Source organism: Mchenga conophoros, linkage group LG22 (genome assembly GCF_057382185.1).
Source record: "Mchenga conophoros isolate Kocher_MC1m ecotype Shallow Benthic linkage group LG22, M_conophoros_male_GT1.1, whole genome shotgun sequence".
NCBI lineage: Eukaryota > Metazoa > Chordata > Actinopteri > Cichliformes > Cichlidae > Mchenga > Mchenga conophoros.
The window spans coordinates 23694938-23709753 of NC_140546.1; the positions used below are offsets into that span (position 1 = coordinate 23694938).

General features: G+C 42.2%; 1 protein-coding gene across 5 annotated transcripts in view; it reads left to right on the forward strand.

Annotated features, from left to right (window-relative positions):
• LOC146549534 (cyclic AMP-responsive element-binding protein 5-like) overlaps positions 1-14666 on the forward strand; it is an 18732-nt gene extending 4066 nt beyond the window's left edge. For 3 of the 5 annotated variants that reach the window (XM_085262155.1, XM_085262153.1, XM_085262154.1), the window contains 8 exons: positions 738-847; positions 2154-2410; positions 5795-5921; positions 6185-6256; positions 10657-11037; positions 11124-11390; positions 11479-11587; positions 13107-13971. In XM_085262155.1, the coding sequence (XP_085118281.1) occupies positions 738-847; positions 2154-2410; positions 5795-5921; positions 6185-6256; positions 10657-11037; positions 11124-11390; positions 11479-11587; positions 13107-13243 (1460 nt within the window). In that variant the 3' untranslated portion in view covers positions 13244-13971. Of the gene's footprint in view, positions 1-737; positions 848-2153; positions 2411-5794; positions 5922-6184; positions 6257-10656; positions 11038-11123; positions 11391-11478; positions 11588-12112; positions 13058-13106; positions 13972-14235 lie in introns of those variants that run through there. The other 2 variants (XR_014890376.1, XM_085262156.1) reach the window with 2 other exon arrangements.
• Positions 14667-14816: the final 150 nt, after the last annotated feature.

The following is a 14816-nucleotide window of genomic DNA, read 5'->3' on the forward strand; positions in this document are numbered from 1 at the left end:
CATTAACATTTCTGTGAATACATACTGACCATGAGCAGGAAGCAGTGGCTTGGCTGCTTGTAGAAAATATGAGTAAGTACGAGTCCCAATGCCAAAACAAGAAGAATTTCCACCTCATCTTCAGCCCGGACTAAAGCAACATATGAGCATAAGCTGGCTTTTGTGGTGGTGTAGGAATCAATGCAAAGCAGTACAACCAAAGTATTACCCCATCGCCAGTGGAAGCCGTGGTGCTGAGAAAAGTGTAGCCACACAAGAAAGGTGAAATCATAAAAGTCATGGAAGCCATGCTGCGATGTTTTGGCTTCATTTTTGTGACAATTTTGGAGGCGAACGTGGCTGTTGGTGTCAATGTTTTCCCCAAAGATTTGTCTGGATGTAAACAACGGCGCAAGATCTGGCCTCTGCAGACTCTCCCTCTGCACCTCCGTCCTGCAGCCTGTCACGCCTCCTGCAGGAACTCCCCTGTCAAAACAAAAACCCTCATGTGACCTCTGACCTCTATGTGTTTAGACGGCTCAGGGAGAGACAGACTGATGTTATCAGGCAGAGACGGAGAGCTCAGCTGAGAGGAGACTCGTTCCTCTTCTTCGCATGACGACCTGCACCACTGTTAATTTAGAAAGCAAAAAAAGCTTAAACTACAGTCTGTTTTGGCAAGTGCTTCAAATTTTTTTAAAAAGCAAATCCGTTTTTTTTCCCTCTCTTTTGTTTCCATTTGGATGCAATGACTCTAGACCAGACTCCGACGCCGACACGATTTCTGCAGAACTGCGAAGAGGTTGGTCTCTTCAAGGAGATCGAGGAAGAATTTCTTCAAGCACAAGAGGAGGAAAACAAGAAGCAGGTAAGTCTGACAAGTTTTTTTATTATCATATTATTTTATTTCACTTAAAATAAACCATCAGTTCTAGTCTGACGTTAGCTGGAAAGAAGCAAGGATTAAGACATGATGCAGATCCGTCCCCCGGTGCTGCTGAGAGTTTATGTTTTGAGTGACACTTGTTTGTGAGGGAGTCAGGCCCGGTCAGACAGCTGCAGATATCTGACCTGCTGCAGGAAAGACACACCGAGCGATCACATTCTACCCTGTAAATTAAACAGCTAGTCGTCACACTCAGAGACAACTAAACAAGTGCACACACTCTCATCGCTGTCACCACAGGCATTATAAGAGAGAAATGTGGCACTCAAAGCAATTAAATCAAAATATTTGGGACAATTTTGAAAGAGCATGTATAGAGAGTGGTAGTATGACTACCAGGGGGGAAAAAGCTTTTTAAAGCTTGATTTTGGAGGCAAAGACAGTTCAATTCATTGTTATTTATATGGCACCTAATCACAGCATCACTCACCTCAAGACTTTAATGTAAAGGCTCTACAATACTAGAGCAAAAAAACCCAAATTAGATGATCTCCAATGAGCAAGCACTTGGTGACAGTGGGAGGGAAAACACACACTTGGAAACCTCTAGCAGAACTAAGTTCAGAGGGGGGCAGATAGGGGGTGGCTGAGGGGAGGGGAGGGAGACAGGACAAAAGACGTGCTGTGGAAGAGAGCCAGAGATTAATAATAACCAATGATTTAATGCACAGTGGTGTATAAACACGTAGTGACTGAAGAAACACTCAGTGCATCATGAGAGGGTCACCTGATCCAGCCCTAACTATATATTTTATCAAAAAGGAAAGTTTAAGCCTAATCTTAAAGATAGGAGCTTGTTGCACGGAAGAGGGGCCTGAAAGCTGAAGGCTCTTCCTCCCATTCTACTTTCAAGTACCCTAGGAACCATAAGTAAACGAGCAGTCTGAGACCAAAGTGCTCTATTGGGATGATATGGTATTATGAGGTCTTTAAGATATGGTGGGGACTGATAGACAGAAACCTTTTAAGTGATTTGACACATTTGACAGGTGAGTGTATATAAGCAATATTAATCTCCCTGTGAACAATGAAATTAAAGTTAATATAGGTAATGCTTAAAAAAACTGCTCTGCCGCATCTCATGATGGCTGCCATGTGTCTGCGTTAGTGTCTAAAAGGACTTTGACTGGCACCGTAATCTCTGATCGTAAAAGACTTCAATCATTTACTGCCCCACAAGTTTACAATGGTCTCAGCTGTTTGTCTTTTTTTTTTATTCTTTCCACAGTCGCTTTCTCATAATGGGCCCTCCTGTATGAGCCAGCACCAGCTCAAACCCCAACATCAGCTCCAGCACCCACCCCAGCCTCAGCACCCACATCCCCAACCACCGCTGCATCATCCCCAGACTCATGCACTGCATCATCCCCAGACACATGGCCCCATGATGGCCCCTAGCTGCAGCCTGGCCGCCCAGCAAGCCCTGTCCTCCTCCCAGTCTGGATCAGTCATCACCCAGGCTACCTCCACCCTAACACACTCCGAGTAAGTTCACACAGACGCACACACACACATTTACCTACAGGCATCGAAACACATATATGTGTATCTTACATTTTCCCTACATCGCACACGCAAACACATTTCCTTTTCTCATTCTTTCTTTTTCCTCCTGTTATGGACGCATTATAAATCATTCCGCCGCTCACAAGCTGGCGTTTCCGCTGCATAATTCATCACTTCATTAACGAAGTGAGAGGAAGAAGCAGGAAAAAAATTATACGTCAGTTTAGTGAGAGAATTAAGTAACTCCAAAAGTGATGAAGAACCACTGCATAAAAAGCCACTCAGTCCCTTAGACGCTACCCACCCCACCATGCAGCTACTGTCTCTGTTACATGTCTGCAAAGACTCAGAACCAGACCGGAGTCTCTCAGCGCCTGGGCAGCTTCCTTGGCTCCCTGGTTATCACCCAGTTCTACAGACAGATTAGAGGAGTTCCTGTCTTTCATCTGACCAGCTCCCTGCAGCTGCTCCCACTCCTCCTAAAAGGCCGGCTATGAATTTGTGAAACCTAGTAAACAGTCCGCCCTCACAAGTTCTCATAATACACACATACAGGGTTCATTATGTATTCTGCTCTTCATTATGCTGTATATTTACAGCATTCTGTTTGATAAGGAAAAAAAGGTGTTTTCAAGTACTTATTTAATTGTTTACTGACTAATATTACTTGCAACTTTAGGTAATACAAGTAATTTTCATCTCTAATTTCATAAAGAAAAACGAACTCATGCCTGCCACACAACATAATTAAATAACTTCACTTGTTTATAATAACGTGTATATCAGGTTACCTTAAAAACGAAACTTAAAAAAACTGAACATTAAACTGTTTATGTGTAACTTTTTATTTAAAAAAATTTCACATATGTCTTTGTCTGCCTCTTAAAATGTTTTTCAGCTAATACAAGAAATCTACCCTTTTCAGTCAGCTTTAATCACTAACAGAAACAGTGTACCTCATATTCTGGGCAATAAGCACAACATGAAGCCTACAGCTTTATTGGGACTAAAGCATTTCACAGTTAGGCCGGTGGATTATCCAGATTAACTCTATGAATGTTTCTAGACAGAGAAAATGCTGTTGTTTGTTTTTTCAGTGTAAACTTTAATTGCTTTAACCTCTAAGCTGTGGTGCTTTAAAATAGGAAAAACTGGAATGAGAAAATGTTTGAAAGGCATCAGCCTCTAGTTTCTAAACATTTGCCAGTTTAGAATGTGGAGGACCAAAACCTAACCCTAACCTTACTCCTAATCCTGTAATAATAATAATGATAATAATAATAAGCATTTTTGGGCCTGTTTGTCTTTATTCTTGTGCCATCAGCCCACCTATAAATACACCTGTACGGGCCTAGGCACACTCACATATTTCTACAAGTTGGAACCATTTTACATTTGCTTGAGAAGATTTTGACTTTTATAGTTTTTCTTTTTTTAGTGTAACATTTTCTCTACCAGTCCTAGTTATTACAGCAATGTCATTTTTGCATTTATGACTATTTTAAGGCTTTATTAATTCACGGGAGAGCAGATGTATGATATTCTGAGATCAAACTGGACACGTTGTGATTAAAAAAATATTTTTTTGTGTTTTCTGGGGTTTAGTTATGCTAAATATAGTAAATAGCGATTCCCGCCCAAATGTCAGTCTTACATAAAAGTGCCTCCATCATCTCCATCAAACCGATGGTTTCTGCTTGCAACGCATACTGTAGACAAACAAAAGGCTGTCAAATCTGTTGTTGATTAGATGAATCAAGGTGCCACAAGTGAGTCAGTGACATAATTAGCTCCAAACATCTGTCCAGGCTCAGACAGGACGTGACAGGACAGTGGGGAGCGAGCTGACAGTCATTTATGGCAGCATTAATCAGTGCCAGCTGAATCCAGACAGCATGTTAGTCAGTGAAACCCGCTAAGAGTTACTAAGTGAACTCTGGATCGGGCATCTGGCTGTTTCCCCAAGTGTTTACCACCGGTTTCCATAGTGACCTGGTCTGAATGTCTGGCTGCTGGCCTGGTAGAACTGTTGTGGTTATGTTAGGAAATGCTGTTTTGGTTTGTCTGCGCTTTGTTGTATTCTAAAAGGGTCACATACCCTCAGATTCGGCGATGACATCATTGATGATGACCTCAGCGTGGCCATGCAGGCCCACGCTGTCCGACTGGCAAAGAGCCAGAGGGGTTAGGTCAGCACATGGCACCCTGGGTCTCTGGATCCCCCCCGCTCTGATCTGCAGGCTTTGCACCTCCCTCTCGGGCTGTCATTTTTCTCCACGTCTTTCTTTTCTTTCCATTTTTTTTAAACTTCATCACTCTTTCTCTTGTCAGCGCTTTACCTCAAAACTCTGTTTACAGCTCTCTCCTGGCATACAATAACACATCAGTGCTTTTTGATCACATTGGAGTGTTTAAGGGCTCTCAGAGACTCCTCAGTAACATTTGTTTCTAGTGGTTGGCGGCTTTGATTTGCCAACTTGCCAATGTTTTGACACATCTGCCTTTGAGACTTCTCCGCCATCCCAAAACAATGAGGCTCAGTGGAATTTAGGTTGTGCTACTCCCCATGTCAAAAAAGTTCAACAGCAACATCTTTGCCTAGAGAACTTAATATTCTGGACAATAAGCAGAACACCCTGTCAACAGTTTCGTAAGGGACTATTTCCTCCGTAGAAAGTAGTTCCAGTAAAATCTGTTAAATGTATGAAATAAACAGGATGACTGAAATGCTGCTTCTAGAAAGATATACTCCTGCTTTACTTTAGGAAACTGTGCCAACTCGTTGCTCAGACGAAGGTAAGCCTGCCAGCTAAAATCACTTATCTTTTCCTTTTGAAAAAATATTTGAAGTAAGTAGTAGAAATCAAACATGATGTTAGTTCAGCCAAGTTACCCTCACCTGCAGTGGTAGCAGATCAGCTGATCTCAGTGCTAGCCTACATCATCAGCTGATGGCTCAGCTGATACCCTTGTAAACAGTGGGAGGGCTATTTTAGCTGCTGTAGCACATCTGCAAGCCACTTTGCAACCCACCTCTTCCCTAGCTCAGTGGCATATCTGTTGCCACTGTTACCAGCTCTGTTTTGTGTGAAGGTCCTACACATTAAAGTGCAGGGAGGTCCCAGAACAGCGCCATTCTGCTGGCTTTGTATACATTTTTTGTTTGTAGATTTGGATACAGCTTCCCCTAAAAATAAGACGATATGACCATTCTCACATCTCACCTCCATCTGCCATTAAGACCCAGCTATAAATGTTTCAACTTGCACCTCTTACTGAACCTGGTTTTATGAAACTTTGGCTGTGGACGGCTCTCTAGCATGACCCGTCTCTATCGCTCTCTCCCTCTTCGGCTCACCACAGGCCGGTTCCCGGGCCGCTGTCGTGCCTCCTTCACATGCGGAACAGACACAGGCAGCCGCTGCCAGCCTCCTTACCTGGCACCCTGCCAGACCCCGCCATGCAAGGGGCATCTGCTCAGCACATGACTGTAAGTATGGAAGGGGATGGTGTTTGTCATGTTCAGACTCCCACACATTCAAACACGCATGCCTGATGATTTATAGATGCAGGTATAGTGGACCCATGACAGGAAAATTCACTTTTGTGGATAAATTAATCAAAATGTCAAAACTCCAGATGGATGTGACCTTTGGGGGAACTCTTCATACTTGAGGTTTATGTGGATACAAGCTGCTGCTTCCCTTTGTCACAGCTGAAAGATTCTTTTTGTGTCTACTGTTTCTTCTTCAGATGGAGAAGCAGATGTCTTGTGCAATGGGTATACCGGCTCCTGTACACAACCCCTCCTGTTCTTCACCCCAGGTAGGTGATCATCAGTCAGTCTGACTACCTTTTTCCACTATTTCCATTATTGGAGCTAATAACATTATATTAGCATTACACTAATAATGCATTACACCACAGCTGTTTATGAAGAGTGGATTTCTGCATGTTTCATCAACTCCCAGCATATTATATCTTATCCTAACGTTTTGGTTGTCTGTGGTTCAGGAGGCAGAGTGAGGTTGAGTGAGGTAAGCTAACAATTGAAAGGTTGGAGGTTCAATCCCAGTCTGCACTTTGAATCTTTCTGTGGCAGGATTCTGAACCCTGCTGCACTCGGTGTGTTTTATTGTTAGACAAAGCACTTAGGTGTAAACTAAAGTGCTATATGAATGACTGATTGGGTGACTGAGGCTTATAGTAAGCTCAGTTAGAACAGAGATGTCCATTATATATACCCTTTACCATCCTGCTCCAGCTCATAACACTGTGTATCATCATCACTCAGAACATCCGGTGCAATATTACTAAAGTCTGTAAAGTAGGAGTGTGTTTGTGTGTGTATAATAACTTATACTGATCTCATATTCTGATATCTTTATATTGATATATATGTATTTGAATATATTTTTGTCTTAACTATATGCACCACTCAGAGAGTTGCTCCAAATTTGGTTGTACACCTGTAGAATGACAAATAGTCGCGTTCTATTCTAATCTGTTCTATAATCGCTCAAAATGTGGGTGATTTTTCAATAAAGACAAATTCATAGTGTTATGTAACACTTAAAAAAAAGACACCCGGCCTCACCTTCTGCCTTTGCCATAGTCCTTTCTAATCAGCACGGACAGGAAATAGAATGTAACTCTACCCCCAAACACACACACACACACACATTGGACCACAGGAAGTCACAATCTACATGCTCCTCCGTGGCTTTCTCAGTTGTTTTATTTCCCTTGCGTCAACAAGCGTGCGATCTTTTCGCTTGTAAATTTTACATATCCTCTTTTCACCTGCATCTGGAATTAATAGTTAAAAATATTTTGCTATCAAAAGCTACTTCAAATGGGAAAACTGTGAAATAGCCCCACACACACAAACACACACACAGGCATGGACGCAGGTTGTGGCTTCTTGTGGAGGAGCTCGCATACAGAGTGGCAACTGAAAAGTGGTTTCAGATTGCGGAGCCACTCAGGTGGCAAGTTTACTTCTGACCCTCTTTTCTTACACTCTCTCACACACACACACACATACATAAAAGGGTACCCGATGACCCAACACATTCTTACCTTACCTTAGCTTTTATTGCTGAAGCAACTCCTTACTTTAAACCTTAATCCTGATGCAGAATCTTAACCCTCAAACAACACTTTGACTTTTTGTCAGGTTTGTAACACTCACCAAGATGCAACACATTTGTTCCACAAATGTCCTCAGTGGACACAAAGAGGTGGAGTGAGTCATCTACATATTGGTTTGTCAGTGGTTCAGTCCGGGATACTTACCCCCCCCCCCCCCCCGGTGCACCTACTGTGAGTGTATGTGTTGTAGGTAACGTTCCTAAAGTACACAGAATAAAGTGCTGCATGAATGTGTGTGTGTGAGCAGGTGAATGAGTCTTGTAGTATAAATCTAAGGAATTATATTGGTCCTCGGAAAGGTTTTTCTTTTTCGAAACAGGCCTCCGCTTATTTAAAACATCAGAAAGTGTGTTAACGTGCCTCTGTTGTACAGTAACGCTACACTCAGCTCAAGTGGAAAAGTAAACATTTGACAAGTGGATCAGTGTTTCATGTACAGTTTTGTGTCTTCATTCACTGATCCCTTCAGACAGAAATATCAACGTGGTGTGTCATCCAAGCCAAGGAGACCCATGATGTAATCGCCGGCCTCAGTGTCAGGGTGTTTCTATCTAGTAAACACAACTGAAGGACTCGTGTCCCGCTCTATTTAGTGTGTGTGTGTGGCTGTGCGTGTGTGTATGACTGGCAGCCTGGCTGGCTGGTAAAGCTGGCACAGACAGCTCAATGACCTCATCCTTGGCACCAGTTAAATGTGCTCTCTTTTTACTTCACTGAATGGTGAAGAGAGAGAGAGAGCGAGAGAGAGAGAAATCTGCTTCTTCTCTTAAAGAAATATTGTGTAACAGGGAGCAGATAACAGTATTGCCAGGGAGGGACTGGAATGGGGGGGGTGATGTCATGCTCCAAACATGACCTCTCCCTCTCTTGCTTTTCTCTGCTGAGTGTTGGAGAAAGGTGAGATGAGGTTTAATTTAGCTCGTACAGTCTGTTTAGTCAGATGATACACGGGAATGATAAAGTGTGAAGGTATCAAGCTGCAGACGGCAGCATTTATTGGAACACGTTATCCCTCTCATCAACAGTTGTCTTCGCAGTTGCGGACGCTGAGGAGAAGTGGCGAGGATGGAAAAGAAGGAGGGTTTGACCCGCAGATATTGTTTGCATCGAGGTGTAGGACGCGGCTTGAAGTGGCCCGTTGCTTCAAAGAGAACCTGCTGTTACTAATTTAGCAGGCGTTAAGGATAAACCATAGACTGAACACTATGACTCAAGTCTTTTGACTGTAGCCACATTTTTTTTTTTAGTTTGGAGTCTAAAGTTACCATATTTGGGGAAAGAAAGTTGAGTTCTTAGAAGGCTGTATCCATACACTGTATGGGTGAACTGCACAGCCACAGATGGCCGCTAATTAGTAATTTTCTTGCTATGATATATAAAATGAAATGTAGGAATTTCAGGCCAGTAGTGGAAAGAAAAAAAGCTGTCTCACTTGACCTTTGTAAACATTTTCCATTTGAGTTTATAGACTCAGTTTATGCGCCATACAGATAATAAAAAAATGAGGTCTGCTTCATAAATCTTGATCATGCTATGGTTCAAAAGACCACATTGGCTATTGAGCTGACAATCACAAGTCAGTAGCCAATAGTCAGACCCGCCCCTCTCTTTCACGTCCATTCTTCACAAGCAAAACACCGTCGCCAGCTTGAGGCTTCAAAGCGGGACCTCAAAGCAGTGCGTGACGTCAGGGCAGCTACGTCCATCTTTTATACTGTCTGTGGTTCTTATCTACCTCAGATATTATGATGTCATCATATTGCCTAGCAGCTACACATCCAAAGGGCTAAAATTATCAACTTGTAGTGTTTATCCACTGATAACACCTGATAAAGGCATCGTATCATTTTAATTTCACAGACGCATTATTATTTTTTTCCATGCACTAGTACTAATAAAATACTAAAAGAAACCCTCACGCAACAAAGTGGAAACAGTCACTTGCTGAATTGCTCGTTTGTGCCGTAAGCCACACAACAATTGATAATTCCATTAAAAATGCTCAGTCCAGAGGTCCAGTTCAATGACTGGCCAAAACTGGCCACTGTCAAACTTTAAAAGTGTAATTAGAAGAATGACAAAGAAATGAAACTGCAATACAATTTCTATTAGGGGAGTATTCACAGAGACCAAAACCATTCTTTCAGAAGAGTTTAATCTTGCTTTTTAATGCTGTTAAGTTGGGCGTTTTAACATAGTCATCTTTCCTTTTTGACAAAGCATATAGTCAAGGCTGGATCAGGTCACGCTGAATCCTCCTTTAGTTTCACTGCAATAGCTCTAGGCTGCTGGGAACTTCCCAAGTGTTTCTTCTTCACCGTTCCTATGTGTTTTCACACACTCTGCATTGAATCGTGAGCTATTATTCATCTCTGGTTCTCCTCCAAAGTGTGGTTTTGTCCTGTCTTCCTCCCCTTGCCCCCAACTGGTCACGGTAGATGGCCGCTCCTCCCCGAGTCTGTTTCTGCTGGAGGTTTCTTCCTGTTAAAAGGGAGTTTTTCATTCTCACTGTCACCGAAGTGCTTGCTCATAGGTCATCTGATTGTTGGGGTTTTCTCTGTTTTCTTTGAATTATTCTAGGGTTTTTAACTTACATTATAAAGCACCTTCAGGCGACTGTTGTTGGGATTTGGTGCTATATAAATACAGTTGAACTGAAATGAACAGTTGTCTGTTGGGATTGTCTCACTGTGCAAGCCAGCCTCGTGTGGTCATTTGAGGAACTGCAGTTTTATGGCCTTTCTGTGTGGTTATAGGGCTTCTGAGCATTCTCTAACATATTGACCATGAAAGGGGTAAATAAATATCTTTATAATCCAACATGAAAAAGAAAAGGAAAGTCTTCCTCAGTTGAATTCACGTTAATTGTTTGTATTTTCTTAATCTGGTTACTAGTATATACTTATTATCCTCTGAACACAGTTCAGAGGCTGATATCAGAGTGGATAGTGGTTAGATCTCTTCAGATTTCTAAATCATTGCACATAGAAGTGATAATAATTTAACTTTTTAATAGCATCACATGATTAATTAACTTGTTCTTTTTTTGTTTATTATCTATTTCGGCTCAGAGATCCAAGCAGACATTGGGCCACCATTATCAACAGCACCACCCAGGAATGATCACCATCAGTAACAATGTGCCACCCATGGGCCACATGATAGAGATGATGCCACAGCGTCACCAGACACCTCCACTACAACAACAACAACCACAACAGCAGCACCACCATCATCATCATCCTCAGCCTCATCCCTCACAGCTTCCGCCTGTGCCTCTTACCTACCAACAGCGGTGCCATGCTCCCCACCCACAGCATCTTGGAAGCACCCAGAGCCACCAGCTGCACCAGGCAGGGAATTTACCACCTCACGCTCAGGCTCACCAATCACCGCCTTCACATTTACACCCAGGCTCACCGCCTGCACCTCCACTGTCTGCTCCTGCGCAGGTATAATGCTTTATATTTAACGATGGCTGGGTTTTTTGTGCATTCAAGCACAGTTACTTGAAAAAGTTGTTGTTTTTGTTCTGCAGTTATCACCAGTTGCACAGCAGATGCAGCCTTCCCAGCCATCTCACACTCATGCAGTGCAGGCAGGCGGTAGCTGCAGCGGAGGTGGTGTAGGAGGAAGCGGAAACCGTCGAAGGAGGACAGTAGAGCAGGACCCCGACGAGCGAAGGCAGAAGTTTCTGGAACGTAACCGGGCCGCAGCCACCCGCTGCCGACAGAAGAGGAAGCTGTGGGTGTCATCACTGGAGAAGAAAGCTGAAGAGCTGACGCACACAAACCTTCAGCTACAGGTGGGATGTGCTCTGAGCACAAGACACACTCACATCAACACAACCTACACTTCGAGAGTGCTTACCATTTCACTGTGTTTGCTTCCAGAACGAGGTGACGTCACTGAAGTCGGAGGTGGGTCAGCTGAAGCAGATTCTGCTCACCCACAAGGACTGTCCTGTCACTGCTCGGCAGAGGGAGGCACAGGGGTACCCCAGTGAGTAAAACCCCCCTTCCCTGTAACCCTGTGTAGAAATCTCACCAGCTTTTCCAGATGCCTGACACCAGTCATCTCCATCCACCACTGAGGGTGTAATTCACACATTAAACCTTGTGTACCCACAATTACACATGCACTCGCTATTACACAGGGGGTTCTTAAACTTCTCGAGGCCAAGAACCCCTAAGAGGGGAGAAAATGTCCTAAGAAACCCCTCATATTTTCTGATTTAAATGCAGCTTTACCTGCTGACTTAATATAGATAATAATTAAAGCTACTTGCTAGCCCGTATGTCAAAAAGACAAGAAGCCGAACAGCTGGAATGGTTAATTACACCCTGAGAAAAGTGTGTGATAGCTGATGATAGACTGACGTGATGTGTCACAATCACATCTGATGGCGAGCTTCTGTCAGCCCAAAGATAACACAGGCAGGAGTAAATGTCCCCATCTGTAAATATGCACTTTTTATTATAAAATTATTTTTTTGCAAATTATTTGCCCTTTGACTTTTGGATGCAGACACCTGGTGCTCCCACTTTGAGAACCACTGCTCTACACACCGAGGACCTTAAAGTGGACCTATTATGCTTTCTCCTATTTTCTGTCATATATACGCACTGTTATTAAAATTGGTACCAGTTTTTTATGTATGTACATGTGAGCAAAGAATTTGTTTTTTCCTCGTGGACATGGATGTGTATGATGTCAAGAGAGGGGATATCCTTATGTGGTTATGTCAGGTATGCAGCCATGGCTGTGAGCACAGAAACCCCACCCAACCTGCTTTTCAAACCTTCTGTTCTGGGCACAACAGTTGTTTCAGAAAGCTGACTAAAAAGGGGAGGGAGACGAAGGGACAAACAGGAATTATCATGAAAAATGAGCATAATAGGTCCACTTTAAACTGTGTCTTAAAGTGCTAAACAAACAGCACAAAAGAGTAAAGTAACTCTTGCTTTAAACCCCGCTGTGTCCAAAAAAATTAGCAATGCACTTTTGAAGAGATCAGGGGGAAAAAAGCACTGCACTCTTGATTTAATTTAAAGGAATATCAAGTTTGTCCTTCTGTTTTAATGAACCACACCGCAATGGTATTTGAGATAACTTGTAGTACCATGCTACTAGCATTGTTTTGCCTTGCATGAAGCTAGCAGGGAACAAGTTGCCTTTCTTGCACTCCACAGGCGGCTTCAAGTTTATGTCAAACAGTGACTGAAACTGACCTGTAACGAAAGATATTTAAAAAGTGAAACGCTGTGGCCTAAGCAGACAAAGACGTATGTGTCAAGAGTTTCTTAGAACAAAGAGAGATGCAATATTGGCACATTTCATATTCATATATTTCTACTGTTCTTTATACATGTATGTACAGTATTCAATTGTTAAAATAAAGGAGCTATTTTCATTTAATCTCAAATGCCGTGGCTTTTTATTTGATGCCTACAATCTCCAACACCAAAAAGCAGAGAGTCAGAACTTTATAAGTGACTTTGACAGCTGTCTCTATGTCCAGCTGCAGGGGTGAGCCCTGGAAGAAGTCCCACCCCTGCAGGTCCTGGGTTTGATCTGCAAGCCATCCAACATAACAGCATCTCCACTTCCTCGACGTCTGGAGGCGATTCGGGCCACGACCTCCAGCCCGGACACTAGCCTGCAACGTATAGGTGAAATCCCAAACTGGATAGGATTGGGATTTTATAAATCCATGTGAACGCTTGAGGTATTTTTCAACACGATCAGCAGATTTTCTGTGAGAAGATCAGAAACACTTACTGAGAGAGAGAGAGATCTGTCGCTTCATTTCTCCAAACAGGTGCATAAAATGCACTTTCTGAAAGCCTTGTTAAAACTGTGATGGCAACTGGATCCTGTGTTTATTCAGATAATGTCTGTTTTCTTTTGACATGAGCCTAACGTTGCCTCCTACCTACTCGCTATGACACATCTTTTTAGTATCATTCTCTGGCATATCTTGCACTAATTCAGAAAAAGAGACTATAACTTTTTTTTGTTTGTTTTAATTGGGCAGCTCCAAGTGCACCTTTTTCCATTTTTGAGCAGAGGCAGCTTACCTTAAATAACACAACAAAGTTTTTGTTGTTTTGGGTGTTTTTTCTACAGGTAATTCAAATTATAAGATAAATATTTTATCCTAAAATTTCCCATTTCATTGATTTGTAAATATTAGTTAATTAAACCTGCAACTGTGTTGGAAAGCTACTGAAAACAGTATTTTCTTTAAGGCACTTTTTTGTGACTGCCTTGAGTCACTGAGTAATTATAAACTACACTTCATGTCTCAGTCCCTGCTAGTTTAATTAAATTTACACAGAAGTTACACTTTTTGTACTGTAAAGACGCTGACAATCGCTGTAAACCTAATGCAAAAATTAAAAAAAAATATTATTCTGGTATCTTTTTGTGAATCATTGAAATGTGTTTTTACAACGTCAGATCTGTCAGATTCATATTTGTTTGCCTTTAATTTTGGTCAGCTGGTGGCTGTGAGCAGTGAGACCGTGGTTCTGTACTTGTGGTGCGGTCTATCCTGCCATCTAGTGACTGTTTTTATTAGTGAGAGCAAAAATAAGAGTAGTCATCAAAGTGTGACCAGGATTGTTTCTGTCTCGTCTCATACACAGACAGAAAGACTTAAGATGAACTTTCTGCATGTTCTTCCTGTGGAGATGTGAAGGTCAGCCCTGTGATGGCCTGGCTACCTGTGCAGGGTGTACCACCTCAAAGTCTGCTGAGATCCTGGATAACTGGGCAACTACTAACAAAAGTGTCCCAGACTTCAAAGGATAGTTCTCCCAAAATGTAACCTATTGTTAACCAGTTTTTGAAAACATCAGCCACAGACATGACTGGCTTCTCTTGAAAATAGTAAAAGTAAGCAATACTTTTCTTGTGATGCTTAAAGTCCCCCCAAAATGTATTTTACTAAACTCTTTTGAGGATTTATGACCTAGTTACTCAAATATATCCACAAGCTTCGCTGTGGGGTCGTTATGCATGCATCTATCCATGACTAGAGGCGCGATGTCCACCCTCATATGCTAGCTCCAAGGTTATTATGGTTAACTGAAACGAAACTAAAAAAAATAAATATTATTAAAAAATAAACCTTGAGTTGACTAAAATAAAAATTGAAAATGGCATTTTGAAAGAAATTAAAGCTAAGTGAAATGATTTTGTGAACTTGGAAACTAACTGAAATAAG